This window comes from Amblyomma americanum, chromosome 10 (genome assembly GCF_052857255.1).
Source record: "Amblyomma americanum isolate KBUSLIRL-KWMA chromosome 10, ASM5285725v1, whole genome shotgun sequence".
Taxonomy (NCBI): domain Eukaryota; kingdom Metazoa; phylum Arthropoda; class Arachnida; order Ixodida; family Ixodidae; genus Amblyomma; species Amblyomma americanum.
The window spans coordinates 15,578,103-15,598,905 of NC_135506.1; the positions used below are offsets into that span (position 1 = coordinate 15,578,103).

Sequence of the window (20,803 nt, forward strand, 5' to 3'; positions counted from 1 at the left end):
GTAAGATATGTAATATTCAGTGCAATGCAGCTCTGGCTACTCCGAGAATTAAATGGAGCAGACTGCATAGGTACTCCCCTGAAACTTTGTACCGATGAAAAGTGAGCAACACTACAAATCTGCCTTGTATGAAGGCTCGGGGGTTCTTCAGACTCACTCCTCTTTCCAGCAAAAACTTGATTCAGAACAATGATCGACACGGCAGGCAACGAGTTTTTAAATTATACCACAGCATAGGGCATCCTGAATTTGTTCCAGCTCGGTTTGGTTTTCTTTCAAGTTCATTTTTCACTCTCGCCCAAGTTGCACCGTTGCTGGTGCATTTATTACGTTGATGTGCTGGGTAAACGAACCCCCCACGTAACCCTCTCACTAGTTTCAAGTATTACGCAACAGCATAGAAGCCTCACCGGGTCAAAAAGCAGGCAACGGTGACAGTCCAGCGTTGTCCAGAAAAGTCCCGATTGCCTGGCGGGCAGCGACGTCGTCAGTGAAGTCACCAGAGTGGAGAAATCGAAACCCCATTGGCTACAGAGACGTGACATCAACAGACTACAGAATGCATAATGGCTGGACGGAAGTGTAGTCGCCAGACCAGGTTAACGTGTGTGAAGCTCCACCTACCAACCATGGTAGGTGGCAGGTATGGGAAGAGTTCAGGAAGAGCAACCACACCAGTCACTTCCAGCAGAGGCGTCAACAGCTTCGAATGCTATCCCATTGCCAAAAACGTAATGGAATTAGGTGTGCTTGTGTTTTCTTCCCCCACAAGAATGCAGCAGCCAGAAATTAAACCTTTGAAGAATAGACACTGGAGCTGTATTGGAGGTTTTCCGACGCGAGTGCATGAGTTGCCATAATTTAAATGAGTGCCGACCTGGTGTGTTGCAAGCCTAAACAAGAAAGTGACACTAAATCAGTTGTGCAGCATATGTGCAGAGGCCTTATCTCTCTAAAATTTGGTGATTGTGATTAGACCGTGTTCCCTTACTTTCTGGCACACTAGGCAAGTGTTCTAGACAAGTCCGGCAGCCTCAGTATGAGAGTGCTACAGCCAGTCTCTTGCATTTTCCAACGGTGACTAGAGAAAAGCAAAAGCATGCACTGCCAAGCTTCTTAGAGAAAGCTTGTGCACAAGTACACCTGCATTGAAACACAGACAGCAGAACCACGCTGTGAACACAGCAATTGATCTCAAAACATTGCTTTCAATTCAACTGCAACACAACAGCTTCACACTCTACAAGGCTTAGTACCATCTGGATATGAAAGGTTTCATCACGCAGCGTGTGAATGTAAAAAATCCAGCAACATTTGCAGGTCACATTTCGGCAAACTGAATGAAAGACTTTGCGGCAATAAAAAGAAACTTGCTTTTTGAATTGTAAAAGTTACGTTTGCGAATGCTAAATCGGTTTCAAGTTACTGCTTACAGTGAGCACGAGCAACAGAAGTGAACTGTAGACCGAGCAAAGTCTGCAAAGGCAACGCATTTATGTCCGAGAAATACAAGCCCTCGGTATATTGCAAATAACTTTATTTGATTGCTCAGTGTCAACACAGGAGTGCTCGGTCACAATAAAATCAATAAGCACCGCTCTGAACTGTGCACCAATGCCAGCCACTGGCATTGCAATGTCGGCACAAGCTTTGCGGGCTATCAAATACACATATTAAGACCACTTGGCGTGCACACTGTTTGCACCAGGTCATAGTATTTGACCTGATCATACCGTAGCATCTACGGCACATTGTGAAGAGCTGTGTAGAACCCGCTAGTGGACATGGGCGAGCCAGGCTCATAATAAGCTGACTCATTTCTTGCTCATGACGAGTACAGCTTGCATGTTTTTTGGAATTCTTGCACGGTTTAAGGCAAGTAGTGCTCGTTCTAACCATTTTTTCGTTTGCCAACAGATGCCAGCACTTGAACCAAATGACTATTTTAGTGAGATTTTTAAAAACAAAAAAAAACATCTGTTCGAGATTAATCTCAGCATCAATGCAGGAGTGCTTAGTCACCATACATTCGTGACTAAGCCACACACACATCAACGTGCAATGCTATATATCACAGTACAATCGTAACATTGGTACACTGAAGAGATTCAGAATATTATATGAGCAGTGCCACTATACAGCATGGGGCAGACAAAACGTGCAGAAGGCACAACACAAGCAGAAAGGAGTCATGCGCTAAGAAAAGTCTCCCGCCACAACGTCTTAGAGAATCTGCGAGGACGCTCGACTAAAAGCATAAACCAAGTCGTAGGAAACTACATACGGTACTGCTACAGGCTATGCTTTGGCAGTAGCCTACGCAGCTTTGTGAGGAAAGAAAAGCTTTTCAGCTAGCTCACCCAAACCCCACGTCCAGATGGATTCCCCCCCAAATAAGAAGGCGGGCCTATCAATCTGACAAGTCATGGCTACACAAAAATGATTTGTGTACCATTCGTGACTAGCATTAATGTTGACCACTCAATCATCTCAATCGAAATTTCGATCACCTCATTCACAAAAGGCATGAAAAGCTGCAACTCGGTGCAAGGCGCTTGCTTTTCAAGCCATGGTGGTGCAGGCCACTACACTAAATAGCTCATGTGGACACACACACACACACACACAAAAAAAGCTTGCATATAGATTCTCCATAGCAGCTAAATGTACAAACTAAATTTAAAACTGACAGGATTATGCCTGGTTCAACTTGCATGGTGTTCTTAGGAAAAAAAAAAGCTAATGGTACAAGTTGCACTGAAGATGTAAAATGCTACTGCACTATGCAAGAAGGGCAAAATATCAAATGCCTTCACATCACAATGTCCGTAACCTTCAGATGCGAAAATATGTTTAGCCAGCAAAAGATGTTGAGGCAGTCAATCTGGCGTGCGCCCCCTGGTTGTGGCTGGCACATCACGGGACCCTTGCACACGCCTGTGATGGCAAACAAGTTCGTCGTAATGTGGCGACGGGCGTTGCGCATGGCTTCCGCCACGGCATGTGGTCCAGCAACCCTGGCCAGGTGCTTTCGGAAGGCATCCGTCCGGCAGAGTTCCTCGTATGCCATGGCCGGTCGCCTCTGGATGCCGAACTTCTCCGGGTCCATCGCAAATTCCACAGCCCTGTTAAGATATGAGACATTGCGTCGGAGGATCTCGTTGATCTCAAAAATGGTTTCCTTAAAGCCAGGCCTCTCCCAAATCTTGAAAGAGGTCAGGACGTGGTTGCCTTGCAGTTCGCGAGCTATGACCTGCAGTTCTGAGAGCTTGGTGCTCAAGTAGCCAAAGTGGTGGAGTGTAGTGTTGTACTTGATTACGTCAAGGAATGCGTCGATGCAAGGGGTCTCGTTGGAAGTGAACTCAAAATCCAGATGCGACACCGACTGGTTTTTCTTCATGGCCCTCATGACTGTTGTCAGTGCCACGCTGTCCGCATTACAAGCGAGCATCTGGACCTGCCTTAAAGTCTTTGTTGTTGTCAGGACTTTGGCAAACCTCCTTGCAGCGGACCCATCCATGTTAGTTTGGGACTCTATGCAGAGAACTTCAAGGCACGGAACGACAGCAAGTGCAACGAACAGGTCTTTTAAGCAAGTGGCATCAAGATCAACGCTCGAGTCCAAGTGCACCGACGTGATTCGGTTGGCGTTTACGCGGAGCGCTGCCGAGAGTTGGAAGACTCCTCGCATGTCGTAACAGAGGCGTACTCGGTCGTAGGCAACCGCACGGTTTAGAGCTCCTGTGACATCTTTGTAGTCCTCTTCATCGTCTGGATCCACGCACCCTAGTGTCAACTCTTTCAGGGCACTGTTGCTCGTGAGTGCATCAACAAGTGCAACAACTCCTTGAGAGTTGATCTGGTTGGCCTCAAGGTTGAGTTTCTCCAGGTGCCTGTTGAACTTAAGCGCTCGTGCAAGCCAGATTGCTGCAATGTCGTCTATCAGGTTTTCCCTCAAGTTGACTTCAGCAAGTCCGCTGTTGAATTCGAGGAGGATAGCAAAAGATTTTGTTTCCGGTTGGCCAAGGTTGCACGCTGTCACAGTCAGGCACTTTAGGGTGCTGTTGTCCTTCAGAACTTCGGCAAGTCTATCAATACCGCCTCGAGTAACACAGCAATTGTGAATTTCCAGCTTGTAGAGGCTGCGGTTCATCTTCAGTCCCTCAGCAACAACTATCAGTTGTTGCTCGTCAAAGCAGGGCACCTCGCGCAACGATAGCTCTTGCAACTTGGAAGACGTGGCCAGAAATTCACCAAGGAAGCGCGCTCCATCATATCCGAGAGCATTGTCATCCAGTTGGATGACCTCGAGGTTGGCATTGCGGCACAGACCCTGCATGAGTTCCTTCCCAGCATTAGGCGACATGTTGTTCTCCAGGAACTGTACTTTCCGGATGCACTTTGACCTAGCCACCATGTCGCCAATGCGGCCAGCTGCAGAGGGTGTCATGGACAGCTTGGAAATGCAGATAGATTCAAGCGCAGGCATCTTGCACAGAGAGTAGACCAATGTGCGCTCTCCTTCTGGCGAGAAGTCCCAGCAGGCTATGGCCAAGTGGCGAAGTCCCCTATTGCAAGCCAGAGCATCGCATAGCACCTGTGGGTAACCGGAGGCCACTGCAGTCTTGTCCAGGTCCAGAGTCTTTATGCATCTGTGCCTTTTGAGCAGGAGGTGGAAGAGTATGCAGGCATCGAAAACCCAGTTGGTGTTTGAATAGATCACCACCGATTCGCTGAGAGAGCAAATGCAAAGCTTGTGTGGCTCCTCCTCTTTGAGCTCCATGTCAACTCTCATCAGTATGCGGTTGAAGGTCCTCAAGTTGTCAAGAATCCAGCAGCGCTCCATGTCCATCATCGAGCACTGCCGCTCCATGCTCAGGCCATCCTTCTGGAACTCCACCTGGATTTCTTGCAGGCGCCTCACAATTTCTTCCACTGGAGGCAAACTAGGGCAGTTTTCGCGGAGATGCAGTGCATAGAGCTGGCCAGTGCCAGCAGCAACGGTTGCCCTTCCAGCTGTTACGCGTGCAGGTTCCACAGCATTACCGGGCATGCAGTTTTTGTTCCTTGATGGGTGTGCAAATGGTTTGGCACCCAAGGCACCACCAGACCTGCAGTTTCCACCTGCCAGTCCTTGTGATGGGACGTTGATGTCTTTTGCTCCAAATGGCCTCGACTGTGCACCACATTCAGACGTTGACACGTGTCTCGCCGCTGATCTTCCATGTTTGGGCAAGTCAGACCTGTGAGTGGCAAAGGAGCTGTTTGGATGTCCGGCATCTGACTTGGTCCTTGATGCCTGCCCACTACGGGCTGAGTTGTGATGGCTGCTTGGCCAGCTGCGCTGACGATCAGTTCTGCCATACGACACATACCTTGATGTCTCTGGAGTGTCCTGCTCCAGATGCATGCGATCAGCCCTTGCAGGCACAGCACTGACATTGCTTGCACCTGCCCGTGAAAAATCCATGCACTTGTTATTGATCTGCTGAGCAGAGACACCAACAGTAGTTGGTGGTGGTGACCGCACTTTTCTGGCAGTGCGGGTGGCAACTGGCACTACAGCGGTGTCCAAGACTTTGTTGCAATAGGTCATCTTGGATGACTGGCTTCCAGCACTGAAAAGAGGACATATAAAGGCAATAATGAGCTTTGTTGCTTAGCCCAATGCTTCAGAGGCATTGCATACAGTGGCTGTCTCACTGCCCCCAGTTGCGAAACACGAGTCTGCGGTTACATCTAGGAAGCAACATCAGCCACTGCTCCCTTTAGTTCTGGAGTGCCTGTAGCATTACCACCAAGCTTTCCACAATGCCCTCTTCTGTTAATGGTTCACGATTTATGGGCGCTTAACGTCCCAAAGCAACTCAGGCTGTGAGGGACGTCGTAGAGGAGGGCTCTGGAAATTTCAACCACCTGAGGTTCTTTAACATGCACTGACATCGCACAGTACACGGGCCTCTAGAATTTTATTTAGAAATTTAACCGCTGCGGCTGGGATTGAGCCCACGTCTTTCGGGCCAGCAGCCGAGCGCCATAGCCACTGAGCCACAGCGGCACCCCCCTCTTCTGTTCAGAATAAGCAAGACCTGCCCATGCACCATCTGTGTGGTACCCTGTTTGCAAGAAAACTCTGTCTGTGGCTGTGCGTGTGTTTTGTGACACGTCACTTGGGTACGCAAGCTTTGTTTTTCATCTAATGCCTTCTGCTATGAAAATGCTAAATGTAAATGTTGTAGCCAAAGAATCTTGGAAACAAATGTGCAGTACCACTGTGTGCCATTCTGTATGCCAAGCCAGAGCGAAATGGTAAACACAGGGGCTCTAGACTTTAATTCAAAAACTTTTGACAGAATATGCACATCCACTGTGGCATGTAACAGAACCCATTGAACATACGGAAGCCTAGGGCTACAGAAACATGAAGGCACTGGGAGAATAGCAGGGGTACGATCAACATGACAGGCAAGTAAGAGTAGAGGAGTCACTGCCACAGCAAGATAGAGGAGACTCGCTTACAAAATATGGCACACAAAGGTAATGACACATGAAAATACAGGTTTTGACAGGAGCCTAGCCAGAGCCATCATGTGGCCTAAGAGGATACTAGAGAGAAGCCAGAGGGTGGATGAGACATTGTGCGGACTAAGTTAGGGCTAACAGGAGCATATAGTTGCATTGCACGTAGCACGACGCCACAACCATGCAATAAAAAACCGGTGCTGAGTGCACGCTAGCTATATTTCTACATATGATATAGCAGAAGAAGTCCTCACCCACTACCATCCTCAGCAGTGTGAGTCATTGTTGCCGCAGAGAACACCCTGCCTCATTTGCTGCTGTGCCTGCTGCTGAGCGGGAAGCCAATCAGTGCCACAACCAGATTGAGCATAACCCCTTCAGGCACTGGGTCCACATATGTGTATGCGACCTAAGCCTCCTCATATCTTCGTACACAAGGCGAATTTCCACCTTCAAATACCGCGCTCTTACCATTCTGACCCTCCTTGTCAAGCTTGTGGCATCATTCTTGCAGCTAGAGCGAAATGCATTTACAAAAAATATATATATATATGTGCATCACGTCGTTTTTGCGGGACGAGTAAATGGCTTTCCTTTTGGCATTCTATCTTTACAAATGATCATGAATGATGCAATTTAGGGCTCTGAATGTGTCGATAGGTTAATGTAGAAATGGCACACCAATTTTCATCGTCACAGACGAAGAAAAAGCGCTGCAGTAGACGTGGCGTGTCCACATATGTGGACATGGCGCCTGAATGCCGAAAATATCAGTGGCGTTTTCTCCCCAGAATGCGTTGTTTTTTTGTGCACGTATGGTACGAAATGGGCTTACTCCTTACTATGCTTGTACAAAGAGAACACTGGTCGACTCCAATGGTGATGCCTTTTTCATGAAAATAGCCGATGGAGAAGCACCTCCAAAGTGCGGCCGATCGAGCAATGAAGACCCGCAGATGGTCGCAAAGAACCGCCACTTATTTGAGCCGCTGCCGGCAAACACAGCGCACTATGACCAGTGCTGAAAGTCAGGGAGGTCTGGGAGGGTCTTAGGCCCCTACCAATATTGAAAAGGGACCAGAGACCATTTGTGCTAGATTGTAGAATGCATGAATCTGAAGGAAGCAACCATTTCCAGTGACAGTCAGAACATTTTTTCTCTATCGTTTTAAAAATTTCACTGCGGTTTTCAGCAAGAATCATTACACTATGTATGACACCCAACACGGAGAAAAATACAAAGTGGCAGCACTATACAACGGAGGATGAAAAAGGGAAACCCATGCCCTCACACCATGGTCAGTTCAGAGCTGGCCGCTAAGTTACAAGGCTACAAAACAATAATCAGCACATTCGTAGAGCAAGGGGACAGTTTGTTTCAGGTCTCCGACAAACTGATCAAACAACGACCTTTAAAAATAATTTCTCATTTTTTGCAAAACCATGTGTAAAGCAGGCCGCAAGATGCTATCTTTCTCTCCCACTCCACTTGTGCTCAGATCACTCAAGGCTCCTTCGATGCAGCCGGACTTGAAGCAGTGCTTATAATGGAAGCAACCATTGGCCCCAGCTTCTGAATACGTTAATTACACACCGGTGCCAACGTGAAGGCTGCACATCTAAAAGCCACGTTCAGTGCTCGAAATACCGAATATTCCTCTGCCCGTCATCATAGAATGACTGCTTTTATCTGTTTTATAAGTCATGAACTGCACAATAATTCCCTGAAGTGTATATTTGCAGAGCTAAACATTTATTCATGTCTAACGATCAGTTAGAAAAGGCATGCAAATGTAGCAGTGTTTACGTTCATGTATCAGGTTTAAGGCACTATGTCCACAAATGTGGACGCAAATAAAATATGCCTAAATATGAATATTTTTGCCTAACTTTTTGCACATCAATTCTACTTAGTCTACTGATCGTCATTTATTCAAAAGAAATTTTTCCTTTCAGCAGATTTAATTCGTGCCTGAAGGGGTTAAGCGTCGGATGAACACAGACTACAGAGAGGGAGAGAAACCCTTCAATGAAAAAGCAGACAATTTACCGACTACAGCAGCACAGCACAGCGCGCAGTAAAATGGCTTAGCACTGCCTGGTTTCCTTTGTGGTTATTCTTTCCACTGGTTTTATTGCATGATGCACTACGAACTTGCCAACTTTATCCAGTAGAGTGTCATCACACCTGTAGCTGTTAGACGAGTTGTGTGGATGCCGTGCACTTGGCTTTGGCCATGATGCCTGTCCACTGGTGTCGTGGTTACGGTGGCTGCTTGGCCAGCTGTGCTGATGGTCACCTGCACTGTACAACACATCCCTTGATGCGTCTGTAGCCTGGTTCAGATGCCTGTTATCAGCCACTGTTGGCACGGCGCCAACACAGCTCACACTTGCACGTCCAGCACCCATGCACTCGTGTTCGGGCTGCTGAGCAGCAGCAGCAGCAGGCAATGACCTGCTGGCACTGCCACCGACAACCACTTGGCCGCTGTAAGTGAGTTGCTGGCTACTGGCACTGAGAGAGAGAGAGAGAGACAGAGGGAAAGTAATGAGCTTAGCAGCAAAGCACAATGCTTAAGACACACTGCATGCAATGGCCTTTAAAGGGGCCCCGAAACACATTTTCAGTGCATTGTTTTGCCCGTTGGTTGCATAGAGGGAGTTATAGTGATGCTATTAGCATCGGTCGTACCACATATACTCCTGTTTTTAATATTTTAATTAGCTCACAAAAACAAATTCATGGCGCTGACGGTGTCACCATACAGTGGCGGTTTTTAGCATCGGATATGACATCACGGAGGGCGAGCTTTATGATTGGACAAAGAGTAAATATACTGCAAATTGTGTTAATAACTAGAGATACGTTTTGTCAAGTTTTTGCACTTTATATTACATCAACAAAACCAACTTGGTTGCCCTAGATAAAAGCACTGTAAAGCAAGTAAAACAAAAATACACCACCAGAGGCTCTGTCTACTTTTTGCATCGACGGACTTTGCGCCTCTCTGTAAACATCCTGCGACCTAGCACTAACACTTATGGGTACTCTATCTGAGAGCGGCTTTGCAGAGTTGATCCGATCGAGCCATTGCACTCTATAAGCGTTCGTTTCGGTCACAAGGAATGATGCGTTCAGTTCACATTTAGCAGACAGTGCGCATCGTCAGCTTGTGGAGGATCACCGGGCGGCGACGCCAGATGGCACCACGTTCCTGTCAACAGCGCGCGCTCCTTGCTCGCCGTGACCAACCAGCGTGCTAGGGGCGATGGTTGGCGGTAAGCAGTAGCGGTACGCGCTATGCTAAATGTGTCTGATATCTTGCGCAGGCTGTCATACCGTCGCAGTATCTCGCGCTCGAGATGGGATCCATAAGTAAGGGAACGTCACTGATCAGTGTTCCCTTCTGCGCCGTCGTGGTGGCGATGAAGCATCGTTGGGTCAGCTGGGCGTTCACATGGTTGTTGTAACCATGCAAACGGCGCCGCCAGCCTTGGCGTGAAAGAGTTACAGAGAACAGGCAACCATGGAGTGTAAACTTCTGCCACGTGCTAAGATAGGCTGTTTTGATTGGTCGCACAGTGTGTCATCATTAGGAGAGTGAAATGGGAATGGGAAGCGGCGCGAAAATAGAGTTGAGGGCAGCATTTTGTTTGCTTGTATTTTGAAATTTCTTAATTGAATAACTCCCGTTCCTATGCATCGATTCTCGTAATTCTTTTTGAGTCGGCATCTGTGTGACATAAAGAATCCATCTGAATTGTAACCGGCATCCGTTCAAGCGGTGTTTCGCAGCCCCTTTAAAGTGCCCCACTTGCAAAAATATAAGCCTACAGCTATGCGTAGAGAACAGGTGCTTCACAACAAGAACAGAAAGCACACAATAGAATGCTTCCAGCATGGTCGTTTTCTTTCACTTATGTGTTGCGTCCTTTCTATTTCCTCATGCAATCATGTACCGAGTGGCTCAACTTGGTCCAACAGGTTTTCTCTGAACCTCCACTTGTTTTAAGTTCACCCTGATGATATCTTCATCTCTGCCTTGCCTCTTGTACTTATCCGTAAGCCACCTCCACATAAAAAAGTGAGGAGAAGGCCACGTACCACTAGCACACCGTATCATCACATTGTATCTTTCAGTGCCAGGATGAAGGAAATTGCCGATACATAAGGATCCTCTCCCACAATAGCCCAACGAAAAGCTTACTATTGTGTTTACGCAAACCATGTCATAACCCGACACGGTGGCTCAGTGGGTTTTGTGTCCGGCTGCTGTTCCGAAGACTGTGGGTTCAATCTCGGCTATATTTTGATGAGGTGAACTACACCAATGCCTGTGTACTGTGTGATGGCAGCGCGCGCATATTAAAGGACCCCAGGTGGTATAAATTAATCCGAAGCCCACCACTACAGTGGCTCTCATAGCCATGTAACCACTGCCTCAGACATAACGCCGATATTTTTTAGGTGACCTCTTTTGTAAACAAAACTTTCAAATGTCAACTGTGCTTTTACTGCACGAGGTGGAAGAAACACCTGGCCCACTCAAACAAAGGTTTAATAAAGGTTTAATAAAATGCTGTTTTCCCATGCATTCCACTCCAGAGAAATTCAAGCATCAGGCCAGGGAAACCTCGCACCTATTGGGGGAAAAAGGTGGCTACCTGCTAGCACTAAGATTGCACCCAACAACTCCGACATGTGAGGGGATACTCGAAGCACTAGGAAACCACAGTGGCTGACCGCTAGTGCCATGTCACACATACACTCTGGCCCTAACAGCAAATAGTACGGGGGGGACAAATTCAGCCAGGAGACGCTGTGCCAACCGTGCACCAACACCCTCTGTGGAGATGACCCCAACAAAGGCAGCTTAGCTGGGCCGTTACGCCGTTTCGTTGCAGTGTTTGTTTACATCCCTGAGGTGTGTGTTTGTTGCCTTTTTTACCCCCGTCTTCAATGCAGCCACATTTCAAATAATTATAATATGAAGAAAAATGACCATGATTAAATTATGGTGCAATTACAAAAATATCAAACTCTGTGAAGTTTTTCCATGGCTCAAATGTAAAGAAAGACGAATAGCTCGTTTCGCACGCTTCTGGCATTGGGCATGCCAGTGAACGGCGATAGTGTGCTCGTCAAGACCCCCTGCATGTCACAAATAAGTCATCACATCACTTACGACACGGAGCTTGAAGTAAGTGTTCAGATATTCAGCATGGCTAATGTTCAGTTTTACGAAGCAAGGTGGTTTGATCTGCTTGCAAGATTTGAGCATTGTTCTCGCGTGAAACGCGAGATTTGTTGACATGTTAAGGACGGGGTTATAATTTCACACGCTTTTGTGTTGAGCACCAGTCAATCTGTTTTACAGCTTCCAGCAGTCTGTTATATCTGTCATGTTCACAAATGCGTACAACTTACCAAATCATCATGGCACTGTGCTGGCTATTTTAGTTCTGTTAGACAAGTCTAACATGACCTTGTCAAAGTAATACATGTAAGTGGACCTCATTAATATATTTGTAATGCTGCGGAGAGCTAAAAATGAATATTTTTTCACAGAACTGCACAGCTTCAAATATGTTCACCTCATTCACGTGTAAAGCTAGTTTCGAGACTTCTTTGTTTTTAGTGTAAAAGCACTAAGCCAGAAGTTCAGAGCCTAGCAAACTCATCTCTTCTGTGTATGTGCTGAGTATGTGCCTAATGCGTGCGCTTTGTCCTGAGGCACTGCCCGCTCATCGCAGTCTTAATCTAGCACGCAGCACTAATCCGGAGATTCTCACCCGAGTAATTTTCAGCGAAGTAATTTTGCATGCAATCGATGTTGTGCTCACATTCACACGCAATCAGTGTGCATACTTATCTTTTTCACAAGCACCAAGACTGAGGCGACTACTTGACGCGAGCTAAAGTAGAGGTTGGGTACATGAACTGAAGAGGTTATTTCATTTTCTTCTTGTTCATTCCACTGATTTTGCAATATAAAGTGTTTGATATTCAAGCAGAAATGGTTATAAAATTCTGGGTTCTCTAAGCTGCTACCAGAGCAGCCATGGCTTTGCCACAGCCAAAATGGACTTGCAGAGATTGGCAACGAGACAGCCCTGAACGAAATTAAGTGCGCTTTAAAGTTCACAGATGCCCCTTTTAACGACTATAAAGATTGGCTGTACTACCTCCCTTTCCTGGCGCTCATGGATAACACCAGTGAGCTGAGAGTCACAAATTTTATTCAAATTCAAGTGACACTATGTCCTGAACCTCCTTAGCGATTTGCTGTATGTATTCTCCCCAAAGCGATCAATAATTGCCCAAAGCTGCCAGCAAAATTCTTGATCCTCTTGTTCTTTTAGGTTCACATTTTCTATTCTTGCGGTTTCTCTGTGCATTTCTGCAAGTTTTATTCTACCGTGAGTCCGGTCCATTGCAACCATTACCTACAGTGTACACAATGTTTTAATCGGAATCTACAGCTCAGTTGTGTCTAGAGAAGCAGTATTCAAAACAGAAACAACAGCCTTCTTTTTTTTATTCATTCATTATTAGTCATTAGCGCTGATAACTCTCATATCAGTAGATACGAGATATAGGTTGAACTCTAACTCTAAGAGATAGAAAAAGAAGAAAAGCTGGAATGTCATAGAGGTCAATGAACTGAAGCCCCTGGCCGCCAACATGTAAAGCGACCGGGGACAGAACACAGGTCTTTCAGGAGTAGCGCCATTTTCTCCAGTGTTTTCCAGTGTTGATAGCCGTTACTGCGTCTCACCCTGGCCAGCACACTTTGAAAAGAGACAGGTTGACTTGCAAACATGTAAACACGGTAAACATAGTATAAGTGTGTAAACAAACAAGTAAGTCCCGTGTCATATGTGAACAGACAAGTCAAATAAGACTACAGTGGCCATTCGGTTGGCAATTTGGTTTTAGTTGTGTGTGTCTTTTTAGCTTTCCAATATGACACAAGTGACTCCCTGCCTTTTAGTCTTCAGAGTACTTTATTGACATGTGGATTCAGCATGAAGGGATGGCCAGGTACATCCCAAATATACTCAGTAACTTTACCACTGCCACTGCATCGGCACCATGTGAAGGGTTTTCAAAATACAATTCATTGCATACTGCGCTTTCAACTTTGTTTTTCAAGGAGGATAGAACAGATTTTTGGCCTATTTATGTTTGCGTTACTTTACTCACGCTTTTATTAAAAACAAAATTACAGACAGGAGTGCCCCTTGGAAAGGCATATGGTACGCTGCAGTACCGACTGCCCTGTATGCTGCAAATGAACACTGCACTGAAAACAGTTTGAGCGGATGCTTGAAAAAGGTGCAGTCTTTTCCAGAGTCATAGCTGTGCAATAAAAAATGCTATTATCTCGACCGAAAGCTCATGGCCAGGTATGATGACTAGCGAAAGAAGACCCCACTTCAAAAGCTGCTGCGGACTCTGGTTTCATTTTTGCTGAGCCTGGCTGATCCTGTTCTGGTCATGCCTGCGGCAACGCAGAGTTACAATTGCAAGCTAGGCAGAGGGCGCACTGCAGAAACTTTCCCATCGAGCGCCCGATGTGCATATCAGAGGATATTTTGGTGGTTATATAAAATATTCTCCAGACTTTTAGAAAAATTTTGAACCTGTTCTCACGGAATGCATGAAGATTTCGATTTCAGCGCAAGAGGCCAACGCTGCCTCGGCAAACCATGCCTTTCAATAGGAAAACAAAAAGGGTCGGCCGGTAGACCATTTGATGAACTAGCACAGAAACGGCATATAGGGCATAAAGGCCGGGTAGGAAAGGGGCTGATATTCTGTCCATGATGTGCCTGCAAGCCAACAACAGGTTGAGGAGGCACTGGCTAGCAGTCCCATGCTTATAATTACTACTAGGCTATGTCCAGGTGTCTACAAAATGTGGAAGCAAAATGTAAAAGATGTGGAGAACTGACAGCTACAGCACTCTTTCATCAAGAACGGTTCCTTTCCTTAAAACATGCTTTGCAGGGTTGAGGTGTCCACCATGATTTCTGGATCTGTGAGCTACACAAAAAACATTTCCTTTTGTCTGGAAACACTACCAATACACCACATGCATGAGTGTGCCTGTCTGTGCCTTATTTGCTTTCTGCTCCTTTTTTTCTTCGCTTCTTTCTTTCCCTTTTACTTTTCTGCTGTCCTGTTGTTTCTCATAAAAGGGACGCAGGTGACACCAAGGCGGCCAGATAAGGAAAACAGACCATTTTTCCAAGTTAAAAAAATAATAAAATTAGTTTTTCCGGGGGAAGGAAATGCGCAGTATCTGTCTCGCATAACGGCGGACACCTGAACCTCGCCGTAAGGGAAGGGATAAGGGAGGGACAATGAGAAGAAAGGAAGAAAGAGGTGCCGTAATGGAGGGCGCCGGAACAATGTAGACCACCTGGGAATCTTTAACGTGCTCTGACATCGCACAGCGCACGGGCGCCTTTGCGCTTAAGGTATCTCCTCAAATACACGTACTAATCTTTCGTCTTTGCGTTTCGCCTCCATCGAAACGTGGCCGCCGCGGTCACGGTCGCGTTCGAACCCGGGTACTCCGGATCAGTAGCCGAGCGTCCTATGCGCCACCGCGGCTGGTAAACTGCCAAATACGCGCAAATATGTATGACAGGCGTCAACTTTTAGTTTGTAAGATGAATGTTACCACCCATTTCACAAGTTTTGCAAAATGAACAGTATACTTGTTCGCAAGCTTTCGGAATGTTTTTCCGCGATGCCAGACAATAAACAAGGCATGCATACATGAGGATATTCGTCGACGTTCAGGCACAGAAACGTCATCCAGCCTTTACGAGGCGATTTCACGTGGCTCAAGCCGTATCTTTGTTGTTTGACCCACACTAGAACTAGCTGGCTTTAGTAACGCTGCAGAGCACAACAAGGTAAAATTAATGCTTTACCTGGGACGCCCTCGTCCACGACCACGGCCCCGAGGGGCCGGCGGGGCGATCGACATCACGGGGACGAAACCCGCACTTCTAGGCTCCACAGGCAACCGCGAACACGACGGAGTCCATGTTGCAGGCCAGCAGGCGCTGACAGGGCAGTCAAACGGATCACCTGAACCGCCTGATCTACTGCACGCCCATCCCAGCTCGTCAAATCCGCAAAACGCAGACAGCGCATCAGGGCCGCGTGGCCACGTGACCTGATTAACTTCACCGCGTGCTCAGATAAATAATTTTCAAAATATTTGCCTAGTAGAGATATTGTCGCGATCGTCCTCACTAATATTCTAATCAGAGCTCTGATTCTAATCATTAAATTCATTCCGCGCCATTTGTGGTGGTTCAAGCAACTAATGAGTAAAAACGATTAGCACTGTTTGCAACGAGTAATTCACCACTTAGAGCGGATTAATTTTTTTAGTATTTCTTTCAGTCAGTACAAAATTAAATCAGAAGGAAAAACGGTCCTTGTTTTCGAAAGTAAACAAATGACGTCATGCAACGGCTGCTCCGGAGTGGGCGGTGACAGCATTTTGGCAACGTGCTTCATTTATCTGATTCGGTCGATGGTCGAACAGTCGTTATCTCGAAGTGGTGAAGTGGATGGCGTTACCTGGGGCGCGATTACGGATCAGTCTCAAAAAACTGTCTCAATATTGAGACAGTGACGTCAAAATGACGACACCGAGAAATGCCGACCGCCGAATCGGCCAATGCGGAGCAAGGAGGCGGTGGGCTCCGCCCCGAAACCACTAATCGCACGACAAGGGACCGTAGACTAATGTTTTGCAGTAAAAACGCAGTGATTAAAAACGAGTAATGTTTTATTTTGCTAAGTAACTGTATTTCAAACCCAACAGCACCAAGCAAAAAAAGCAGTGTTTTCATTTTTGCAATTAAGTTTGCTGTTCAGTCACTTTTTTTGCCGCGAAGGTGTGCTGTCAGCGGTATAGCGTGAACATGTTAGTCTGAAAATGAACAAAAACGCAATGAAGAAAACAAGCAACACTTTATTTTGGTAGTAAACTGTGTTGCAATCTCAACAACACGAGAGAAAATTAGAAGTATTCTCAGTTTTGCAATTAAATTTGCTGCAGGTTAACTTCTCTTGCCATGAGGGCGCGCTGGCAGTGGCATAACGTGAACATGGCGGCCTGCAAGAAAACAGCTGATTCCATGGCTAGTTCCTGTTTTTTCGCGTGTCGTCTAAAATCAAGGTACTTTGCGGATGTCTTAAGTGCGCAGAAAAATCTGATTGAAGGCAGTGAATGCTACGGGCCTGCCGAGATCAACTTACAAGCAGCGCTCGACTCGAAAATCGACGAAGACAACTTTAGTCTGTGTTCTCGGTCGGCGCCTATCGATCACCGAGTGACGTGTGGTTCTGTTTATTTTCTTTAGAAAATACCAGAAAACCATGAATCATCACATAGAAGCAACTGCCGACAGACAGGTGCAGCTGCTGATAGCTTGCAATCTCGGTGCGGGAAATGAGAGCCGACACGGCCTGCCTCTGTGGCAGCACTCTTCTGCCTCGTAACCAAGTGTTGCCGCCCACATCGGGCTAAGCACTTGATGTTCAGTTTGTATTTTTGTAGCTCCGTTCGGTTTATGTTCAGTTGTTGCCGTAGCTTCTTTTTTTTCCTGTGCAAGATGCAGAAATTGTGATGTTTATGCTCCACTTTGTTTAGAGAGAAAGGAAGCACTTGATAACTTTGCTATTGTCACCGAGGAGAGAACGAGCTTGTTCCATTAACGTTATTTACTGATCATGTAGTAGATCCAGGGTCAACCTGGAAAGAAGTAGTTTGCTTGTATAGAGGCTAATTGCAACTGGGCAGAAAGTTGAGCAAGTTTGTTCATGTTTGCTGGTACACAGCGCTTGATTTGCATATGATCCAGGGCAGTGAGGTAGGTAGGACAGGGCAGTGATGTGTAATATTGTATTTTGCTCAGCAGGCGGAGTGATGTTGGTATAACTGGGTTTGGTGAGGGCAGTGTTTGAAGGGCTCTAAATACTTTGCATAGCTTCTAACATGCACTTCCTTTCAGGTCGGAAGACCACTTGTTTTTTTTTTTAAATTATGGTCCATCATATCTGAGACACCCTGTATACAGGCCACTCCAGTTTGAAAAGGAACAGCCAGTTGAAAATGACTAGGACATTAAATACCTAGGCGAAAAGTAGCTTGAAAGCAGTTGCACTTATCACACATATTATATGATAGCACAAGGAGCTTGTCCGGCCATTCGGCATTGTCACCGTCTCGTGTCATCATGGACAAGACTTCATAGCCCTGTGTTACGCAAACCAAGCTAGGTGTCAGTTATGGGGCAATAACACAGTGCTCAAAATTTGCCACAATGGAGCTGCCTGTATATTCTTAGAGCTGTAGAGCATTTCCAGTAACGGTGTTGCATGATTTTTGATTGTAAACTAACCTCTAATCACAGACAATCTCCTTGATGATGTGTCTGTCACACATCTTTGTCTATCAGTGAAGATGTTCTAGTCATTCAGCAGTCATTGTAGCCACTGCACCTTACAATGTTTATTATGCATTGTTGTACAGCGGTTTCCTTGCAGTAGGTACAGCTTTTAGCACAGAGCGAAACCCCTAGCCACACACCATTACGCTAAAAGCTTAGCTTTGGTATTTACACTACTTATATGTGCCAAAATGTTTTGTAGTCCGGAAAATGCATCATGTACACTGTACTATGCCATATTTATTGTACAGGTAGCCTCTGTATGAAAGAAAACATGCACTTTGAACTCAATTCTTCAGATTTTTTTTCTTAACTGCACTCAGAAATGCCATACGGTAATTGTACATCAAAGTAAAGTATGCTTGTATGTACACTGCCTTTTCTGCAATAGAAACACTCGTGTCAAATGCTGTGCCTAAAAAAATAAACGCGCTTACTGAATGTATGATACAATAAAAAACAGCTTTTTGATTCCAACAAGCATCACAAATATTTCATGCCTTATTCCAGCACTACACGTTTGGTTCATGCATGTTCGTCACACAGGTAATGACCACAGGCACTCCACCAAGCTGGAAGGAGACAGCAGAGAAGGGGCAGGTGGGCTAACATAAGCATTGACAAAAGAGAGTTCAAAATGATGCTTTTCAGAAATTGGGCGAGCTGCTTCAACACCTTTTCCGTCTTCAGGAAGAGACTGTGCAACATGCTGCTGAGGGACTGGAAGATATACTAGCAAACACACTGAAAATGAAGTGGCAGCCGGTGGGGGGCACTTGTTTGTCACTGCTGGCTTCTCGCTGCACACAGGTTGGCCAAGGGCACAACCACATCACACAATTGCTCACACACTTGCAGATGTGTGTTGTGCAATGACACAAGGAAATGACAGTGGCAACAGGGGAAGAGTGCCTGATATGACTCTCTATGCCAGCATGGTGAGTCGTCTCTGGACGCTAGATTTTCCATCGCAACTGCCGCTGCACCATCCCTCGGTACGCCTTCCTCTGGAGACGGGTCGTCCTAGAGAGGCCAAAAGTACAGCACCGCATGCTCTTCGCAGGAGGCAGGTGAGGAGGGATCCTGTCTGTACGAGGCAGCCACCATTTAGAGGTGGCCCGTTGTTATCTGGGTCAGAGGCAGTGTCGCCTGCACCCTCTGCTGATATGGGCACATCCAAACAGAGGCTGTGAAGTGCAGCACGTGCGGTGATGATGCGCACTGTCCACTTCCAGTGGCACTGGTGCATCCGGTGCCCTTGAAAGCAACGGAAGCAGCTCTTCGGCACACCAATACAGCGCTCAGCCACAAATTGTGTGAAAGCATGTGGCGTGTTGTACAGGCCTTCTGCTGAGTCAGGTCTGTAATGTCGTGCAACTGGTGCAGGCAGCCATGGCTCCAGTGGGTAGACATAGTCTCCTGCATAACAAAAAATGATGCGGCTAAGCATGTCCTTTCTCAGTGATCTCAACAGCATTACAGGACACTCTGCTATACAGTAGAAGACTCACGCCAAGTAGCCCACATCCAGGCTTTGCTGAATATGACATTCAAGAGCATACATACATGAAGGATTTAGATGTATAAGTGAGCACTACTGTAAGGTCAGTCTTTTACCACCATATTCATATAAATGATGCGCTATGATTGCCTACAAAACACAAGCACTGTCAGGTGCATTTTGCTTTGGTTTCTTCAACAGGAAAGGCTATGCATTTCAACAATGTAATATGTGTCCTGTGCTTCTGCTGCAATTATATTTAACAAAAGGAAAGGGTGGCAATACACTGTATCATACTGTAAAGTGTCTGCATTTGTGTAACTGTCCAGACTGATTCTTGTAGCTTTAGCAGATCCGGCCAAATGCATAGTGCTGGAGCTCAATAGATGTGACTGAGTTCACCCGACGGGTGACACGGCTATTTTACTGCTTACCCAGAAAAAAAATCACCGTCGTCCAGCAGGCCTTCCTCCGCCTAGGAATGCCGCCAGACAAACGCGTCGCGGAAGGATCCGGGTCAGCGCGAGTCCACGGCCAGGATGCACATGTTCGCGCCACAGATCTGAGAAAAAACAAGCACAGCCCGTACTCACTCTCGCTGCCGAGGCCCGCACTTGTAGCTCATGCACTTGTAGCACTTGAACTCATGCGGTCAAAAACAGTGGCCGAGGTATACTCACTATTACGTCCGCAGCGTAGAACCGCTTGCGGCTCGTTCGCAGCACTGCCCCCAGACTCCTTGATAGTGATGAGTGCCCAATCGACACACCGGACGACGCCGGAGATGCTGCCGCGGCGAACGTTTAGGCAAAGGACGCCCTCCTTCGCCGCCGCCTTCTCCTCGGGTCTCCTCGGAAAGCGAACACCCCCCTTCTGTTACCCAACGTTGACACTGGTCTCCGCTGCCCGCCGCAAAGGCTTGTTCACAGTCGGTTGGGCTGCGCCGACGTTTTCTTCATTTCCAACGGCGCCTTGAAACCCACCGGAGGCGAAGAAGCGCAGCGCGCACAGCACCTACCGCTCCACTGACAGCGCACTCACCCGCGCACTTCCCAGTTCAACGGCGAGTTCGTCGCACAGACACTGCGCAGTCTCCTCGAAATAACTCTCCCGCGCGTCAAAGTCGTCTTCATGCACCCTCCGACACCGTTGCTCGCGCGGTCACCCGCGTATACGACGATGTAAACAGCCGCCATTTTCTGTCTCAAACGTGTTGATACTACTTTTTCCAGTCTCAAAAAATCGTCTCAATCTGCCCGCATAATTAGATGGCCAACGTCACCACTTCTG

The 20,803-nt window shown here is 46.8% G+C and overlaps 1 protein-coding gene and 1 long non-coding RNA gene across 2 annotated transcripts; both read right to left on the bottom strand.

The window, feature by feature from the left end:
• Nucleotides 1-1,519: 1,519 nt before the first annotated feature.
• On the bottom strand, nt 1,520-15,861 carry LOC144106995 (uncharacterized). The gene is made up of 3 exons (XM_077639970.1): nt 15,475-15,861; nt 8,711-9,040; nt 1,520-5,618 (listed from the first exon to the last, which is right to left on the bottom strand). The coding sequence occupies exons 1-3, from the start codon at nt 15,528-15,530 to the stop codon at nt 2,813-2,815; spliced, it is 3,192 nt and encodes a 1,063-aa protein (XP_077496096.1). The 5' UTR covers nt 15,531-15,861; the 3' UTR covers nt 1,520-2,812.
• A 1,685-nt stretch (nt 15,862-17,546) lies between these two features.
• LOC144107917 (uncharacterized) lies at nt 17,547-20,761 on the bottom strand. Its single transcript, XR_013309436.1, has 3 exons — nt 20,194-20,761; nt 19,948-20,075; nt 17,547-19,431 (listed from the first exon to the last, which is right to left on the bottom strand). It is a non-coding gene; the product is annotated as an uncharacterized LOC144107917 (long non-coding RNA).
• Between the last annotated feature and the right edge of the window lie 42 nt (nt 20,762-20,803).

What these genes read in the sequence shown, in the direction of transcription:
- LOC144106995 (XM_077639970.1), bottom strand. Translation starts at nt 15,530, where the DNA reads ATGTCGATCGCCCCGCCGGCCCCTCGGGGCCGTGGTCGTGGACGAGGG. An exon ending in CGTGGACGAGGGCGTCCCAG is followed by an intron (nt 9,041 to 15,474) that starts GTAAAGCATTAA and finishes TCTCTCTCTCAG; the next exon opens with TGCCAGTAGCCAGCAACTCA. An exon ending in AACTCGTCTAACAGCTACAG is followed by an intron (nt 5,619 to 8,710) that starts GTGTGATGACAC and finishes TCCTCTTTTCAG; the next exon opens with TGCTGGAAGCCAGTCATCCA.